The sequence below is a fragment of the Rousettus aegyptiacus genome, unplaced genomic scaffold (genome assembly GCF_014176215.1).
Source record: "Rousettus aegyptiacus isolate mRouAeg1 unplaced genomic scaffold, mRouAeg1.p scaffold_m13_p_15, whole genome shotgun sequence".
Taxonomy (NCBI): Eukaryota; Metazoa; Chordata; class Mammalia; order Chiroptera; family Pteropodidae; genus Rousettus; species Rousettus aegyptiacus.
Window position 1 is genome coordinate 14,536,797 of NW_023416290.1, and position 19,428 is coordinate 14,556,224.

Consider the following 19,428-nt stretch of genomic DNA (forward strand, 5'->3'; position numbering starts at 1 on the left):
CCCAATCCCTAAGAGATATATTTCTAAAGATGCTTAAGTTTTCACTAGCTGATATAAACCAAGTACATAATCCAAAAAATCATGAAAAACCAACAATAAAGAAGAATTAAAATTATTCACAAAAGAGATGAGTTGCTGTAGACGGCGACCCCCTGAGGCTCCGCCGTGGAGCAGCAGAGGGCCCAGGCACGGGCCACGCCCACGGGGAGCGTCTGCTCCCCTGCGAGCTCTGGCCCAGCCTTACCTGCGGCGCGCACGTCCATGGATTCGTCCTTGTCTTCTGGAGGAGAATTTGCAAATTCCTTGAAAACAAAGCAAGAAAACAGTACTATTATATTAAGTTAGGGCTTCATTTTGCTCTATCTTTTAAAGACTGGGTCATTATTTATAAAGTTTAGCAAGTCTCATATGCGTATGTAATATTTTACTGGTGCTGTAAAAGTCAATGTACTCGAGTTCTTACATCTATTTCATCCTTGAATGGCGTTCTGGTTGGTTTATATTCTGGGTCTTCGTCTTCTCTATCAAATTCTCCCCTATAGAAAATATTTTAAAATGTTTAAATCACACTGATAAGCAAGTGAGTGAAGGGGACTTGGGGAAGAGTAACAGTCTGCCTAATGCAACTTTTAATTCTGGGGTCAATGTCAAAAGCCACTCTATCTGTGTTTAAAAGTGCAGCGGTAGCGGGAGGGGAGCCGTGGGAGGAAGGGGGCTGTCATCGTTGGGAAAAGACAAATGAGTTTCAGATTATCCAGATGATACACCACGTTTAAATCATCGTTACGACGTACAAACGGACTGCACTGGAAAACGCCGCTACGTTCAAATCAGGCGCAATACAGTGCGCGGCGCAGTATGAGAACTGGACCCCGCCAGTGGATGTGGCGCTGACACGAAGTTTATTAAAATTTTAGAACGTCCTTCTTACCCATCACCGCCATCTGCTAGCATGTCTGTTCCTCTCTGCTCGGCAGCTATGGCCTTGGCGTCGGGCATACCGACTCGTTCCAGGAAGCACAGTGCGGGGTCAGCTCGCATGGAATTGTACTTCTCGTAGCCTGTGCCAGCCCCGGCAGCCCACAGAGGACACACACAGAAACAGAGAGAGGCCCGTCACTGGCAGAAACTCACGCGCTACCACAAGAACTCTATTTATTTCTCAATCGAGATTATCATTTATGTTGTATTTAAAAGAACCCGATTTTAGTAGAGCATTCTATGGAACCCTGAATTCCAGGGCAGATTTGGGGGGCCAATTTACATTTCAGGGATGTTATTAGAATGATCGTAACTACTAAAACAGCTTCAGAATAACCGCAAGATGACAGAGAAGATTTTTGACCCTATTTTCCCCAAGATCTAATTTTGCTTGACATTTAAAAGGCTCCGTAATGTCCCTGCCTGACCCCTGCAGTGGCTCTCCGAGTCCACCCCATTCTCCTGGTGAAGAGCTCCAGTCCTGCAGGAACTTGCACCACCGGCTGAAAAACCCCTGTCTTCGTAAGGCCAGCGAACCTGTCTTATTAGGTTTAGGATGATGCATGTCAGTAAGATGACACCGTTCCCTCTATGGTTTTCAAACTGCAATTTGCTTTTTGACTGCCTGAGCTGACTAGATGGGAAATGGCAGATCCCAACAGTGCACTGCGGGAAAATGATTTTTAGGCCGAGCTCACAAAACGCGGCTGCAGTACATAGGCAGAACAGCACAATTCAATTAGGATGTGTACTACAACACACCGCTCCTAACTGCTGTAGAGCCGCAAGCCAAACTGTAATCATGAAAGGTTTTATAAGCCATCATTCTCCCCTTTAGTCAGGCTGGGCTGCTGAGAATACCTCTGCGACCCCCAGAGAATTGGGATTATAATCAGGAATCGCTCACTGTATATATCATGCCAGTTCTGCATCCCCAGCCTTTCAAAGTTAACAAGGCTGCATCCCACTCAGGGGAGCCGAGAGTTCTCAGCACTGACATTTGTGAAATATTGCTTGGAACAAAGCCCAGGAGGCACTTGTACAGATTAATAGCAGAGGTTAAGCCCACCGTCCCCTTTGACACGGGTTGGCAGAGCCAGCAAGGGGAGTCGTGCTGGAGGCAAAGTTTAGGGAGAGCTATAGGACAATTTGGCTATTATTAAAACAAATATGGTTTTGGTTTTATTTACAGCCAAGAAAGAAATGTTTTCTTCTCAAATACTCAACAAACATTCAAAAACAGCATCTGATATTTACAGTTCATATTAGATTTTTAGTGCAGGAAAATGGTAAACGCCAAGAGTCCTTTGGAACTATCCTCATTAATATTATGACTTTGGAAAAGAGTATGCAAAGAGCTCTAAATAAAGACAAAGCCACATGGTCAAGATGTGGTCCAACAGAAACGTCACTTACCGTGTTTGAACACTCCAATCAGGAGAGATTTATCTGCTTCCTTATCCCACCAATCTGCAGGGACCTCAGCATGGAGAGGTTCAGGTATCCACACATCGGCCTCACTATAAAGACAACCGTTTGTGTCATACTTAAAACAAATACCAGTATTAAAAAGAATTCCACATAATGAAGAGGATACACGCACTCACATGCCCCCTTCCCACAATAAGCACCTGAGCATCATGGAGAGGAATGAGCAAAGGTTAAAAGAAAGGGCAGAAGTCAGTCACTTTCCACCATGACCAGAAATGAACTTTATCACCCAGTGTCCCATTTTAAAGGTCATCTCACAACACCAGCGATTTAGTTCACACCTCTTTGTATGCACACTCATACATACAAACAAGCTTTTCCTGATTCTCATCACATCCCTGAGCTCACAGGACAAGCGCTGCATTCAAGATGCAAAAAAAAAAAAAAAAGAAAAAAAAAAAAAGAAAAAAAAAAAGGTATGTGCTACTAATAGTTTATGAAGGTCTCGAAACAGAATCCACGACGTTCTCCAACCACCCGGGTTATTGCGGGGAGGTAGAGAACCAACGTGCACTTGCACTAACCTTGAGTCGGCACCCTCTAAGATCTTATCGGCCTGGTCTCCTATAACTTCTTGTCTTAGGTAGTACAGCATGCGGACACGCAGCAGGACCCTGGAGAGGAAGACGGAGGGGGGAAAAAGTTCTTAACTTCAGGACTGTTTGCCAACAGTGGCTTTTGGCAGCTGCTGCTGTTCATCCATCATCCTGCCAAGGCTGATTAGCCATGCTGTATGGTAGGCTTGAAGCGTGACAGATGGTGGCACATAATCACCTCTGTGTGGTGCTTTCTGCTGGCTTCCAACAGGCCTGCCTGGCAACCGCTCACACTGCACAGAGAGGGACCGAGCTCGGCCCAGCCCAGGCGCACTTCATTTAGTTCTACCTAGTGCAGCTTGTGAAGTTTAGACACGTACCCTACCACTGCCTCTGAAGTATTGAAGCAAGTTTGTAAACAACTGAGCAGATGGCTTTCAGTAACTGTTCTGCTTCATTATCTCATAAAATTTCCTCAGCTGCTGCCTTAATACCATTTTTGGAAGCACATCAGAAGTTGTAGGAATAAACGCGATATAAAATCTGGTTTTACTACCTTACAATAAACCCTCAATATGGAATGTCAGGTTTTTCAGATTATACAACTTTGCTTCCGAGAAAGGAAGATGGCGATGGGGGTGGGCAGGGGTGGGCGGGGGTGGGCCCTCGCTCTTCTCCCTTAAGGAATATTAATTAAACATTTTTTATTCCTTGTAGTTTATATTACCTGAAAGCCTAAGTTGTAGCTTAAAAAAATAACAATAAAACATTACAAAGGAGATTAAAATATGTCAAATTCATTGAAGTTCTTAGTCGTTTGCAAGGAATCAGTGTTTAAAAACCCTTGGAATTCTAGGAACCAGATTTTTAATCTCACTTGGATTTCCTCAATGACCTCAAACATAATTCTTTCAATAAAGCCCACCAGGTAAATCCCAAAGGCCTATGTGTACTCAAGTCCAGCATCTCCTGCTGGACAGCCCTGGGCGCTGCCTCCTCGGCCATGAGTAAATGATGAGAACAAGTACTGCTTCCCCAGCTGAGCGATCCTGGTACACGCTTCTCAACCAATGTATCACAGTTACTACACCAGCTCACTTCCGCTTCACGACGATCCTATGATGAAGCGGGTGAAAGTTACCCTTCCTATTTCACGAAAGTGAAAATCGAAGCTAATGGAAACAAGTGGCATAGCCAAGGTCGCAGTCCCCTTGAGCGTGGGCCACTCAGAATCAGGCCTCTGACTCCACCGCTTCACACTGCCTCTCGGGATGTGGCAACTGTCCTTGAAAAGATCAAGTGACAAGTAGGGACAGCTTCGCTGAAACGGACCGCTCCTGATCACGCATGAGCAGGTACCCCACGACAGTCCCCCCTCTCCGCCAGGATCTTCTCCTGGCCACTGCTGGCTCTAGAAAGGCAAAGTGTGAGCCTGCAAATATCTGAATACATTCCAAGGTAAGCACTCACTCTGGATAACTCGATTTTTTTTTTTTTTTAAGATTTCTTTCTCTTGATAAGATAAAAAATTGGCTGGGCCACCAAACCGGCAAAAGGAAAAGTGATAACACGGGTCTCTCTGTGGCTGGCACATTTCGTCTTCTCTGGTTAGAGAAGAGCTTTCGGGCCCGTTCTGAGAACTTACCGAGGAAATACCCTCCCAGCCAGGGCTGGGTTCGCTTATTCACCACAACTCAGTGCAGTGGCAGCAATCCTAACGGTTTCGCTTTCATTTGGTGGGAGGTAAAGTTTATTAGTATGGGAGGAATTTCAGTCACATGGAGATTTTTAAGAACTAACTGTAATGTCATCTTTTTTCTAGAGGAAAAAATTTCAAACCAACACGACTGGCGAGAGCTCAGTGCCCCCTATGGAAGACATGGTAGGTGCTGGCAGGGTGACGAGGGGGACGGGGGGTGGACTGTGCCCCGAAGGAATCTGCACCTGTGGAGTCAGACAGGACAGGCTGGGTCCCCAGACCTCATTCGCCTCTCACTGGCCATCCCGCTAGTGACCGTTTTCTGGACCGGCACCCGGTCTGGGGCACACACTGCTCTGTCCACTTCGCCTCCTTTACAGTTCCTCTGTCTTTGCCTTTGTCTCTTGAAACTTCTGGAGACCACTAACCGGCCAGCTGTTTTCTAGGAAGTCCTCAATTTGGGTCTTGTTTTCTCTCTTACACTTGTAACACCTCCTCACTTCAGATGCTGAGGAATCTCAGGGAGCGAAACACTAGGAAGAACTGGACCACCTGCCAGTCTTCTTTTGAGACCGAGCAGGCAGGTGAGGAGAGAGCCAGTTCCACCTCACGCGCCGCTTGCGGAGGGCGCTCTACGAAAGTCTGTTACTGACGCTAGAAGAGAACCTTAGAAACCACCACCGCCAGGCTGGGATCCGGGAACCGGAGCCACTGCTCCCACACGCAGCCACTTCACTTAGGGCCTGCCCGGAATCCAGAACTCAGAAGGCCGCCGACCCCGAGTTCACACAGACCACAAGGAAACAGAAGTCTTCTCACAGCTGTGAGTGCGGCAGGATTTCAGGGGGAACTATTCTGCTTCAGCAGTAGCAACGAAACAGTTTCTGAGGCACCAACACAGTTTGAGGTAATGGTTTTGGAGACTCGAGAAGGAAAATACCTGTTTGTCAAAATCTAAAGAGACCACTCAAAGGTAGACCCTGAAAGTGCCTTTGTATTTAAAAGGAACGAGATCCATTAGTCGTCGGCAGGGCCGGGGGGCAGCAGGTGTCCTCCAGGAGGAGAGGCAGCCCAGGGGAGGAGGCCGGCTTCTGAGGTGGACGGGGCGGAGCGAAGGCAGCCCCCTGGTCTGTCTGGTTGGGGTCCCCGGCCTGGCCCTGGCCCTTAACTCGCTGAGGGGCCTTCAGCACCGAGCCTCAGTTTCCTTGTCCGGCATATGGGGATAGAACAGAGCTGCACATGTGAGACGGCGCGGACGCAGCCCACACGGAGCTCTCGGCGCAGTGCGGTTACTGCGCGCTGCACGGCGCGGTACTGCGCCCCGCACGGTGCGGTACTATGCGCTGCTTTTAAACAGTGAGATACGCGTATATTTGTTTAGATCCTGCCTCATCCAAGTGAAATCTCGTTGCTGAGCTCTACTTGACCGACACGGAAAGTGAGTCACAAAGGGGACAGGAAACATGCCCGGGGTCGCGCAGAGCCCGGAAGCGGGAGGGCTGCTCGGCGGCGGTGCGCTCCTGCTGCGGTACTGAACGACGCACGCTCAGCACGTGTTTAAGATGCAGACAGTTAACACAGCTCTAAGCGATGAAATAAACTTAGATTCAAGATTCTTCAATCACATATAATCAAGTTCTGGAAACAAAGGTAAGGAGTATGATTCGAAGCTCACAGGTGAAAAAGAAAGGGCCCAGCAACTGAGGTATTAATTAAGCTAAAAATAACACGTAAATTTCCTCGGCCCTCCACTGAAAGCAGTCAGTTGAAGGCAGGATCATATCCAGCGAACCACAATTCCCTAACACACACCGGTTAGAACTTAGTTACCCACAATATCATAGCAGCAGAATCCACAATAGTCAAAAGGTGTCCATCAACCCAAAGGCCTGTTGACAGATGAATGGACAAACAAAATGGGGTCTGTCCATACAATGGAATGTTACTGAGCCATAAAAAGAAATGAAATTCTGGTACAAGCTACCACATGGGCCAACCTGAAATAAGGCAGACACAGAGAAACAAATGCTGTACGATTCCGCTCATGAGGTTCCTGGACCAGAATGTAGAACGGTAATTGCCAGGGACCTGGGCACAGGGCACAGGGTCCAGGGAAGCAAGTTATTGTTTACTGGTGCAGAGTTTATATCTGGGTCAATGAAAAGGTTTCAGGCATAGATAGTAGTGATGGGCACGTTGAATGTAATTAATGTCAATGAACTGTACACTTACTAGTGGCTAAAACAGTAAAATTAAAAAACTGTGTTATGCATCTTTATCACAACTGTAAAAATCAGTCATCTGAGGGAATGTTGTCATGTGACTCGGTATGGTACAAGAAAAACAGTAAGGCTGCGCAAAGATAGCAACTGCAGCTTAACAGTCTTCATTGTGTGTGTGTGTGTTTGTGCGTGTGCGTGTGTGTATGAGCATGCATGTGTGCACGCATGTGTGTGTATGCACGTGTGTGCGCATGTGTGTCTACACATATATATACACGGACAGAGTGAGTGCGTGCAAACGTGCGCGCGCGCATGTGTGTACGCGTGTGCGCCTGTGTGTGCATGTGTGTATGCACGTGCGTGTGTGTACACACATATATATATGAACAGAGTGAGCGTGTGTGTGCACGTGCATGTGTGTGTGTGTACACATATATATTTACGGACAGTGAGTGTGTGTTTGCGCACGCGTGCATGTGTCTGTGTGCATGTGTGCGCGTGTGTGCATGTGTGTGAGCATGCATGCGTGTGCGCACATGCATGCGTGTGTGCGTGTGTGTGCGTGTGTGTACGCGTGTGTACACATATATATTTACGGACAGGGCGAGCTCCCCACGACCAGCCCCGGAAACCCTACTTGTTGCAGTGGTGCTTCAGGTGCTTCTTGTAGCTGTCCTCCTGGAACAGGGCGTCCGGGTTGCAGCCGGCCAGCCAGTCGGCGTCCTGCACCACGGGGTGCGCGCTCTGGGCTTTCACCTTCTTCCCCTTCCTTCCCCTCGGCACTGGGGCTGACAAACCTAGAATCATAATAATCGCAATAATCACAATCATCGAAGCAGCTTTTTACGACCCCGATTACAGCGTCAGAGTCAGGTATTTCGACATACAAGACGAGGAAACACGGGGTCTAGGTTGCACCACGAGGGCACCCGGCAGGTGTCTGAGACCCCGAGGCACAAAGAGCACGAAGCAGGCCTACCGGAATGATTGACCAAGGCGCGCGTCTGGCCGTCGGCCGTGGGCGTGATGAGGTCCCAGATGAAGCTTTTGATGTTCTCGTCCCCCTTGTAGTGGTTGAGGCAGTACACGAGGATGGTCCTGCAGATGGTCTCCACGTCTTGCTCGCTGAGCTGACGTTTGTAGCGTCCGTGGGAAAGGATGTCTGTCCACCGTCCCCAACTGCAAAGCAAACGTCCAGCATGCAGATGGTGCCTCGCTTAAGATCTGGGCCTAGGCTTTCAGTTGGGTCGCAGAGTTATGAAATCTTGGGTCAAAACTGGTAATTTTACATCAGGTGATGGGAATGCAACCCCAGGGTGGTCGAGAGTTCGAAACACCCATTCCCAAGCGGAACTGCCACAGAAGCAACACCCACAGGGCTGACACGGGCTTTCCCGGTCGGACTCGGGCAGGGGCAGCGACTTTTAGGACGTGAAAGCAAGCGGGACCTAGGCACGTTACCCCGTGCTTCACTCCGACTGAGATGCTTGGTGCACGAGGTGGGTGCGAGTGGGTCCTCCCAGGTCAAGGACGCAGTGCTCAGGAGGGTGGCCGCATCGACCCACCCCCAAGGGATCCCACAGTAATTAATGAAAGACTGGGAACATGGTCAAGTTTCCTTTTGAAACAGGGAGTGCTGGTTCCAAATTCAAGATCGAGCACTCAAGAGAAACACTCGGCCGACCGTCAGGGCCTCGTGTGAAAGGGGCAGGAGAAAGGCCCGTGGACAGAACTGCGCAGAGGGCACAGAGGGCACAGAGGGCGCGCCGCTGAGCCTGAACGGTCCAGGTAGGGCTGTAATCCCACGTTACACGCAGCGCGGCGCCCTTGCACCTGGGCGCTGTGCAGGAGCGGCATGCCGCAGGCAGGCAGATGCTGTCCGAGCCGCGTCTTCCCCTCGCTACGGCTGACAGGGCCCCCAGCGTGGTACTCAGGGTAGGAACGAGCCCCTCCGCTGCCTTCTTCCTGACCCCCACTGAGAGCCGCGCACAGTGGGGGCCTCAGCAGCGGGGCGCACGGAGCTGGCCCAGCGGGCCCTGCCTTTCACCCCGGCCTGGTCCCTTCTGGCTGCTACGACTTCTTGTTCCTCAGATCAAAGGCTGGCCCTCGCCTCTTGGACACACTGCTCTCTTTGCTGGAAACTCTCTCCTCCTCCCTGCCCGATGCCCAGCACTCCCTCTCACCCTGGCTAATACATGATGCCCATCGAGTCACCGACTATACATGGCACCTTATGTGGAATTCCTTCTTTGATTCCCCAAGCCCGGGAAATGAGGACAGAACACCCGAGGTGGGTCTTAAAGGAGAGGAGACGTCCGCACGGCGCATCCCTGTCGAGGCGCCATCGCAGTTTACCGCATGCCTGCTTGTTCGCCTGCTTGTTCACCTGCTTGCCTTGAGAAGGCGCTGCGACAATCCTGCTCATCGGGTCCCCGGTGCCTGAGAGTATCCTAGCACAGTGCCGAGTGCAAAGTAGGTGTTCAATATACAGTGATGCCTACGGCACACGGCTAAGACTGTACTAAAAGACCATATGCTCTAGACATGCTTCTTAGCTTCAAGAGTTATCAAGATGTTGCATTTCTAAAATTACCAGCAAAATTCTCAACTTTGAGCATTAGGCTGAAACATGGAAGCAAAGTGCAAGGAGGAAAGGGCTCACGCGGGGAGTCTCTCCGCCATGTGGGGACAAACAGGAAAAGATGCTCAGCTGGCAGATAATTAGGGGGAGGGACGCAGCTACTAAGACATAGGATGGACTTTAGCTCAACTTCATTCACTCCATGAACAGACTGACTCAGCGCTCACTGTGTGTCTGCTGGCACTGCACTCTGCCCTGAGGACACAAAGAAAGAGCCCCGTCCTCAAGGAGCTGCTACCTGGGTCTCAGCAGCAGGAGCCAAACACCTGAAGCTCAGACTTCCTAGTGTAGGAGGCCAAGGCGGCCCCCACACTGGAAGCCAAGGACAGTACAGGTTGGGCGGATCCAGGCTGTGCGCTGGGGGTGGGGTTGGTCCCAGGCGGCGGGAAGGGCCAGTAGGAAGAGTGTGGCACATTGAAAGACATGAAGAGGTCTGATCTCACAGAAAGAAGCTGGCATGCCCACAGAGAGTCGATGGGCGAGACAAAGGCCAGGTAAGAGCCTGTCTGCCACGTAAGCAGAATGGTTCCCACCGGATGAAAACTACCAAAGACAAAATATCAGGTCAATAGAAATACTGTTCTGGCGGCATTTTTTTATTTGAATGGAATCTGCCTGCCAGAGGACGCTTACTTAGAGATCTAGACATTTGCTGAGCATCCTGGCATTCGAAGCACTGCGTGGGGCATCCACGGAGACTCCGAGCGACACAGTCAGAGTCGAAACGACGGCCTGCTCGAGTTTCAGCCGAGTTCCAGGAGCGCGACAAGGGCGGCGACTGCCTCTAGCAAACTTTTATAACATAATATACCAAACTTTATGTGAAGGTTACAAAAAGATTTTGTAATTTTGAGAGTGTCCTGAGTCATTAATAATCAACAAGTGAATTTGGACCTGACATAACTCCTTAAGAGACGAACCTGCGCGCCTTCAACTCCACGAGGATCTGGACCACCCTGAGGACTGTGGGCAAAGAAGCGGGCGCCGTCAGGCTGTGCTAGGGGAGTCACAGAAACCCAAACGCGAACGCTGTTTTCCTATGCAAATTGGGACTCTAACCATTTTTAAAACAAAATTCTGATTTCCACAGGCACCTAGCTTACCCGTAGACGAGCAGATTCTTCTCGACTCTAAAGCACTCGCTCCTCGCGTAGCCCTGGGCCCTGTCCTGGGGCCGCCGGGGCTTCACGCTCGGCTTCTCCTCAGAATCGCTTTCCAGGTCTGAGAACTCCATCAGCTCGTCTTCCTTGACCGCGCTGTACAGCCTGGTCTGCTTCCGCACTCTCGGAGTGTCAATAACCAGGTTGTTCTACAAAAGACGGCAGGTAACATTCACAACTTCTGAAGATGCGACTCTGGGTTGGATCAGATAGAGTTTAAATGGAACCTCTCACTCACCCTCCCATTTAAGGCATCAATATCCAATTCCGCCTTCTTAGCCCACTTTTGCCAGAAATTGGGATCATCTAAGGAAATATCTGTCCTATTTCCAGATGCAACGAAACTGGCCTAAAGGAGAAAAAATATGCATTACTTTAAGAGGCTTTTCTCGGAGGTGAAATGCAAAGCAGCTTTCATGTACTCCTGCACTCAAACACGTATGCATTCTCCCACTGCGCGCCAGACGCTGCAGTGACGGGTCGAGGATGAAGCCGTCGCCCCGGCAGCTCGACGTCCAAGGACTGAGATGGATCAGGAAACAAAAAATGACCATGAAGCACGATTGACGGCAGGTAACAAAGGTCTGTGCAGGTGCAACCGACACGCGGAGCTCCAGGCAGGGGTGGCGGTGGGAGCACGGGCAAGGCATTGCTGGGAAGACAGAACGGGCTCTTCAGAAAATGCCCGGATCAGACTGTTAAAGCTCAAAGAACAAGACAGCATGTGGAAGCATTCGTGGCAGAGCATGTGCAAAGGCACAGAGGAGAAGAAAGGCAATCAACTGAGTCACGAGGCTGGGGAGAAGGGTGGTCAGGGAGCGTGGCCAAGGAGCAAGCAGGTGCAGTGGGCGGAAGCCAAGTCAAGCAGGGCCCTGCGTGTCCTGTTAGCAGAGTCTGAACTCTGTCCCAAGGAAGCAGTAAATTCTCTGGAAATGGGAATAATCTCAAGATGGACACGATCCCATCCAAAGTCACCTGTGTCTCAGAGCCTGGAGGGTAGGACAGTGTAGACAGGCTGGTGTCGTTGAGGGAGGAAATAATGAAGACTGAAAACAGCTCTAGCAGAAAGGAATAAAGATCATTCTTTAAAAGGCAAAACTGAAGGAGTCAGAATGAGTGGATGTAAAACATGGAGGAGGAGGAGGAAGCCAGGAAAAATGGCAGCATCCAACTTTGGCACCTGAATGGTGGTACGCAGGTGAGCAAATAGGTGTGCGTGTGCGCGTTTGTGCATGCACAGAGGGTGGAAGGACAGGGCAGACGGATATGGCTTTGCGCATACTAAACTTGGACATGCCTGTGAGGACTGAGGAAAGAACCTGAAAAGAGGCAGTAAGATGCTGAGTCACAAAGCCCAGAGGAGAAGAGTGGGGACAACTGTCCACATTCGAAAGGAGGGAGCTGGACCCCTGCCTCACAACGTCACCACACACAAATTCACTCAGAATGGCTGTAGATGTCGATATAAAAGTGAAAACTATAAAATTCTTAGAAGAAAATACAGGAGCAAATGTTGTAACCTTAAGTTAGACAATGCACAAAAATCACAAATGATAAAAGAAACTGGGCTTCATTAACATTAAACACCATTAAGACTAGAAGAAAATATTTGCAAATTGCATTATCTAACGAAGAACTTTAATCCAGAATATACGGAGTATTCTCAAAGTTCAACAATAAAAACACAAATAACTCTGAAGATGAACAAAGGATTAGAACAGACACTTCTCCAAAGATGACATACATATGACCAATGAGCACATGGAAAGACACTCGACAGCATCGGAAAAATGCATATCAAACCAGAGTGGGCTATCATGTCACACTCACTAATACACAACTATAATCAAAAGGTCAGACAATAAAAACTGTTGCTGAGGATGTGGAGAAAACAAAACTCTAAAACACCGCCAGTGGGAAAGAAAATGGTAGAGTCACTTTAAAAATTGGCCTGGCAGTTGCTCAAAGGTTAAACAGAGTACCATGACCCCGCAACTCCATTCTTGGTGTATACACAAGAGAAACGCAAGCACATGTCTACATAAAAACTTGTATGCAAATGTTCACATTATTTATAATAACCAACACTTCACTCTCAACTAACGAATAAACCCCAACGTCCACTATCAACTGGGAAATGAGATACAGACATGTAATGGACCATAGCTCAGCCATAAAAAGGAAGGAATTACTGACACATGCTACGCTATGGGTGAACCTCAAATACATTATGCTAAGTGAATGAAGCCAGACATGACAGACTACATGTTATGAGAGTCCGTTTGTAGGAAATGTCCAGAGTACGCGCATCTGTAGACACAGAAAGCAGATTAATGGTTGCGAGGATTTGGGGTGCGGGTGGGGGGGGGGCATGGCTGACTGTTACGGGCATGGATATCCTTCCAGGGTGACAGAAATGTGCTAAACTTAGAGGTGGTGGCAGTTGCACACATCTGTAAATACGGTAAAGGCATCGAATAAGTGAATTCTGTGGTAAGTTACATTTCAATAAAGATGTTAAAAATGAACACGGAGAGCGGGCCTGGGTATGGAAGGGTGGAACCGCATGCCGGTGACGCCTCAGAAGGGGCTCTCGGCCAGTGGTGACCTTCTCCAGAGCTGGTCTGATAAAGACGTGGGGGAGGGGTGCATGCTGGAAGTCAAAAAATAAGTAGAAAGGGAGGCAGCAGAGACAGCTGGTGTAAATAATGCCTCTGTGGACTTAAGCTGTGAGAGACTTATGGAGCTGGAGCTGCAGTTAAAGACAGGGGAGCTCTTTGGGATAGAAGCACCCTGGCTGCTGTGGCCTGCGTCTCAGGAAGGGGAGGGAGCAGGGTCAAAGGCACAGGGAAAGGGTCAGCCTGCGGGGCGGGGGCCACATTTGAGGGCAAGGCGAGGGTGACCACCGGGTGCCATGTACATAGAACAGAACCCAAAACACAAACAAAGAATGTTTTATGCATTAGGGGCTCCACGGGGAGTTAATAATTACTTAATTCGAAATATAAACCAAACATTACGCATGCATCACACGAGCGCTTTACAAGGTGCTGGATGTGAACTCCACTGCACTCCCACAGAAAACCTGCCTCCAGCTCAGTTCGCACCTTAGCAAACGTGGAGCCTTTCCCTTCGGACTCAATTGTGATGGTGTGGGTTCGCCGGAGGAGAATCTGATCTATGTCTTCTTCGCAGAACTTAGACCCTTCATCCTCCTCATCCATGAGTGCACCATAGGCCCCTTTTCGTAGAAGATCCTCTATTTCTTTCTTGGAAAGCTGTTGTACCTGTTTTAGAGAAATATTTAAAATAATTTAAAACCAAAATGTCTGTAGACTAAGCAAACATTTGGTTTTCAAAGATGGTGAACCGGATCGTAACCAAGGAAGTGTGAAGTCAAAATATTGCTTAAATATTGAGGTTAAAAAGCAATCGGATGCTGGGGGACTTCTCCTTGTCAGCCTAGGTGCGGGAGAGCACCTAGGTGGGCGGGGCTTGAGAGCACGGTGGGCGGGGCCGAGAGCTTGGTGGGCGGGGCCGAGAGCTTGGTGGGCCGGGCACCGGCGGCTCACCCCGTTGGCAGCGCTGTCCCGTCCGCTCATGGACTGCAGCACGGCCTTATCCAGACCGAGCTTCAGGCTCGCCTTGTCGAACATCTCCCGCTCGTAAGAATTTCTTGTAATCAGCCTGTAGATTTTCACAGATTTGCTCTGTCCTATTCTATGACATCTAGCCTGAGCCTGGAAGAAAAGGGAAATTAATGGCTACCAAAGAAATACTCAATTGTCAGTTATGAGAGCATCTGTTCCAATAAACAGAGGTGCCGTTTAGAAGAGGGTTAACATACAAAGAAATTACTTTTACATTATTAATAAATTGATTACTAGTTGGTTCATTTGCCCGTATCATGGGACACCGCCTGAGTGACTACATGACTTTAATTTATTGGTTTGACAGGGGATTCTCTGTCATAGTAGAATGACTTTATTTAAAAAAAAATAAAAAAATAAAAATAAAGGCATCAGGAAGATTTTCTTGCATGTTTACCTGGAGATCATTTTGGGGATTCCAGTCGGAATCAAAGATGATGCAGGTATCAGCAGCAGTTAGATTAATGCCTAAACCTCCTGCCCGTGTACACAGGAGGAAAACAAACCTATCAGAATCAGGTTTGGAGAATCTGTCGATAGCTGCCTGGCGAAGGTTGCCTCTCACTCGGCCGTCGATCCTTTCATATGGGTACCTGGAAAATGTCAGTATTAACAGGTAGGCCTGAAAAATGGCTACAATGTACTTGTTTTTTTAATTTTTAGGAAAGTAATACGATTTGTGACATATATTAACAGAACATTATTTATCAGGACTAATTTCAGAGCAAATAGGTTTTGTTGTAGTTTTTCATACAATTGATTGAATGCCCCCAAACTACATTTTATTTCCACTCCAATGAAACATCTAAACCCTAAAAACAGCTGACACCTCTAATGTAAAATAACACACAATTTCAATGTTAAGGAAGAAGTATTCTCCCTTAGTCAAATCAAAGAAATGGAAAACAAAATCGCCCACAAAATCATGCAGAGTCCTTCCATAGTCACTATACAGAATAAATGTCACGTATATCTGCAGCTTTTAAAAAAAGGCATAACACATTTTCCCCACTCAGTCCCCTCTATCATAAATGCCCCTTCGAGGTGAACCATGTAAGGCCCTGGGAAAGGTCGTTTTTTATTTCCTCTCCACCCCGTGGTACTGTGGCCCTCACCGTCTCTGAATGAGGTAGTCTTCCAGTATGTCCAAGCAGCGCACCATCTGGGAAAAGATAAGCACCCTGTGGCCACCAGCCTTCAGTTTTGGCAGCAGCTTGTCAATCAGCACTAGCTTGCCAGCAGCCTGGATCATCGCCTGGAGCTGAAAATCTGGAGAGTCTGCATTGTGTGTTTCTTTAAACTCTTCCAAAATTTTCTCTTCAGCACCTGCAGAGATTGGACAGCATAGCGTGAATACTGTAAAAGGTTTTTATTACTAAAAACAATGAACCTGCTTTCAAAACCCACTGCAAACTGTAGGAACCGGTACACTAAACTCGTTTATGAATGTGAATTCATCTACTTACTCAAAGTTAGGTCTACACAAAACCGGAAAAGTACAAAAGGGATCAAAGTTTTAAGCACAACACATTTAGGCATTTGGAGGGGAACAAACACATTTTCCAACAAACAAATGTTTGCTGATTGTAGAAACTGAATTTCAACAACAGACTGTCAAGCCAGAAGTGGCAAAAACAAGCCAAGGGCCAGATACCTACAGAAAATTTGGAACCTAAATTGCTGAAGAAATGAACTGTTTACTAGCTGAATATAAACACAAACAACAAAATCTGTTCCGAAACTAAGGAACAAGGGAATAGGGTTCTAACAATACAGTGTAAGGGCAGTAGTTTGTGATTATAATTGCATAATGATACAGTGAAAGGACTGCAATGAAAGGGAGTTAATTTTTCAGGTTAACTTTTAGGGATTTTTTAAAAAGGGGATCTGAGCACGCATCTTCTATTGAAATCTCTAAATCTCCCTCCATATTCATTCTCAACTGATAATTTCACAAAGTACAAAAATTCTATCTTAATTACGCAAAGCTCTTAAAATTTTAACAATAAAACAAAACACACTCTGTTTCGTGTAAAACTTCTGTGCCTTTTTTGCTTTTGTTTTTGAACCTGAGTGCATCAGAGAGGAGCCTCAGGAGAATGGCGTCTTCCTCACTGCTTCCTCCCCTGACCCCAAACACATGCTCATCCAGGAAGCGGCAGGCTAAGCTTCCTTCGACTGCTTAGGTGGCTTAACTGGAATTATGCAGCATCGGTCTGGCCTCCTCCCACCTCTGGGGTTAATCAGGGCATGACTGCTGCGCTCAGCTCCTCTCCCGAAGGAGGGACACAGTCACCTATTCTTCAGAAAATAGAAGCAAACAAATCCATCTAATGGGGTTGGTTCCCAGCCTTAAACTGTGCCAGAAACTTAAAACTATTCTCCTTACCACTGGTTCTGAACATGTGCACTAAGTACCATACACAAGATGGGGATACGGAACCTCGAAAGGGTATTAAAGTTTAGGCTAGTTAGGCCACCACGGCCACTCGCACAGTACTTCTGCAAACAGAGGCAGATGTAGCAAAAGTGCCATCTAATTTCCATTTTAAGGGCACTTGTAGAAATTAAGTTATGACATGGTCATATGCATAAATACAGCTTATTAATTATTAATCAACAAAGATTCTTACTGAGAACAGATTAAAGTCACTTAACGCCTTGGCCAGGCACTAAGGCCTTCTGCAAAGTGCCCTGTCACTTCTTATGAAGGGGGCGGCGGGGGGGGGGGGGGACTGGCAGGAAAAGGCCGGCTGGGTCAGAATCGCTATGTCCCCCTCCCCTTTCCACATGCAGAACAGGCCAATAGTCAAGATTGTCTTCTAAGTGGGAAAAAAGGCAAAGGTTTTACCGGGAAAGGGTTTTAAAAATGCTGTTTAAGAGCATTAGCAGAAATGTTCTGGAATAATGTTTTTCAAAACATAAAATTTAGAAATCTAGGTTCTAGATTCAGGACAAGAAGGTCCTTGGGAAATAAGAAAAATAGACTTAAGTCCATATACTACATTTGGTTTTTTAAAAAAGTTTATTTTTGTTGTATAATATACCTACCATTAGCTCTTTGCATTCAGGAAGGGTCAGATTTTACTCTTAATGATATTTGGGTAGTTATTTTTTGTACTATTAAGATTATAACTTATAACAAAAATAGTGTTTTAGTTAAAAACAAGCTAATGATCAATGAAGTTTTCAAAAATGAAATGATTATTTCGACAAATCAGACATGTTTGAATCATTTTTGTAAAAAATTTGAAAACAATTCCATCAAAATAGCAGAAATTTTTTCATTTTCAATTTATTCAGAGATGAGAAAAATAACTTTTTTGCTTTTGCAATGTCACCAATAATTTATCATCTTATAAATAGCCAAAATAAAATACAGTTTTTTCTCACCAGACAAAAACTACTGCTGAATTAATCAATTCAGCTCTTTGTTATGAATTCAGGTTCTTAAAAGTGGCAACCAGTTTATACTAATAATACTTCATTTAAAAATATCAGCATGCATATTTCCTATAAGATTCCTTTAGCACTATATTTATTACGGGCAGAATGAAGGGAAGGGAAAGGGTATGGAAGGTATTGGGGAAGAAAGCAATTTTTACCCTTTGATACCACAGCCAAATTTTCAAGTTTAGCAATTAGATTTACCTAGAACGTTAGACGGTAAATATCAATGAGAAAATGAATTGGAAATATAGGTTATAAGCCAAAATACGTAGTTTGTTGTCAGTGCCCTCAATCACTGTTTTTACTACATTTAAAAGTGTGTGTGTGTGTGTGTGTGTGAGAGAGACAACTTGAAATAAGTGTGCAATTGTGTCCACTTCAATAGTCACTGCTGTACTGCAATGTTGTCTATCTATATTAGCTACAAACAAACAAGAAATTATTTTCTTCTAAAGATTACCAGGGAAAAAAAGTTACCATTTTCTCTCTGAAACTCATGCTATCATGTAAGCTTCAGTCTTGTTTCCTTTCTGCCCACTACGCTCTACATTTCTCCATTCCCGACAATAACAACAAATAACTCATGGCTCCCCTAACCATTAGGGGGCTCTGACCGAGTTTTCAACATTATTTTTACTCTCGCATAGGGATGTGAGGGCAAACACCCCATTCTAACAAAGCTTGTTATTCTAACAGTAACAGTAACTCCATTTACGCTACCCACTCAATTTTCAGCAAGCACGACGCTGACTAGCAATGCTGACCAAGTGCTCACAGCGCACCGAACACTATAGTTCCAAGCACGTAAGTGCTGCTGCTAACACTCATAAAAATATTTCTCATGCATGTGCAGTTTGGGTTCTGCCATCAATTCTCTTTTTTTCCTTCTGCTTTGCTTACGTTTCCAGCCTCAACATACGCTAGTTGTCTCTATATTCCACAATTACAGAAATGTGCTTTGTTGAACTAAACTTTAATCTGACTGTGGGCTGCTTTACTCTGCCATGACCAACACAGATTTCAGCGTGACCTCTAACACTGAAAACTTCCTTGTATCTGCTCAGTAAACGTGTGCCGAGTTGGCTTCGGAACACTTTCCGCTCCGGGCCGTGGTGAGAATGGGCAGTGCTGGACTGGAGCACGCTCTGTGAAACACGACACCCACGTGAGTTATCCAGGGATGCCTAACCCCGTGTGTGCACGTGTGTGCTTGAGTTTTTTTTTTTTTTTTTTTTACTAGAATTTCCCATCATAAAGGCACATGAGCATACCTGCTTAACAGACACTCCGTAACTTGTTGTAAGGACAGAAAAGCTGACCTCGAGGTGTGACCAATTAGAACAACGGCCACCGAGCCAAGCCCGAGAAGTCCTAAGAGCCTCCTGGAGAACAATGAATCATATAGGATGACCCTGGAGAGCAATCAGCTATGGAAAAACCCACCAGCTGTGTTTTGGGGGAACTCCCCCCTCGCAGTGCTCAACGCATGTAATTAGCATGTAACCAAACAAGGTAAACTGGATGGAGCTGGGAGTGAATATCTAACGACCGCCGCTGAGCTCATCCCTTTCACACGCATCCTGCTGGCAGCTCTTAAT

The 19,428-nt window shown here is 46.8% G+C and overlaps 1 protein-coding gene across 5 annotated transcripts in view; it reads right to left on the minus strand.

The window, feature by feature from the left end:
• CHD7 (chromodomain helicase DNA binding protein 7) overlaps positions 1-19,428 on the minus strand; it is a 172,789-nt gene that overhangs the window by 13,743 nt on the left and 139,618 nt on the right. For all 5 annotated transcript variants that reach the window (XM_016162550.2, XM_016162552.2, XM_016162548.2 and 2 more), the window contains exons 16-28: positions 15,496-15,706; positions 14,778-14,973; positions 14,303-14,470; positions 13,838-14,017; positions 10,969-11,079; positions 10,674-10,879; positions 7,909-8,108; positions 7,567-7,726; positions 2,997-3,086; positions 2,398-2,501; positions 932-1,061; positions 464-536; positions 245-302 (exon numbers count right to left, since the gene is read on the minus strand). In XM_016162550.2, the coding sequence (XP_016018036.2) occupies positions 245-302; positions 464-536; positions 932-1,061; positions 2,398-2,501; positions 2,997-3,086; positions 7,567-7,726; positions 7,909-8,108; positions 10,674-10,879; positions 10,969-11,079; positions 13,838-14,017; positions 14,303-14,470; positions 14,778-14,973; positions 15,496-15,706 (1,887 nt within the window). The remainder of the gene's footprint in view (positions 1-244; positions 303-463; positions 537-931; positions 1,062-2,397; positions 2,502-2,996; positions 3,087-7,566; positions 7,727-7,908; positions 8,109-10,673; positions 10,880-10,968; positions 11,080-13,837; positions 14,018-14,302; positions 14,471-14,777; positions 14,974-15,495; positions 15,707-19,428) is intronic.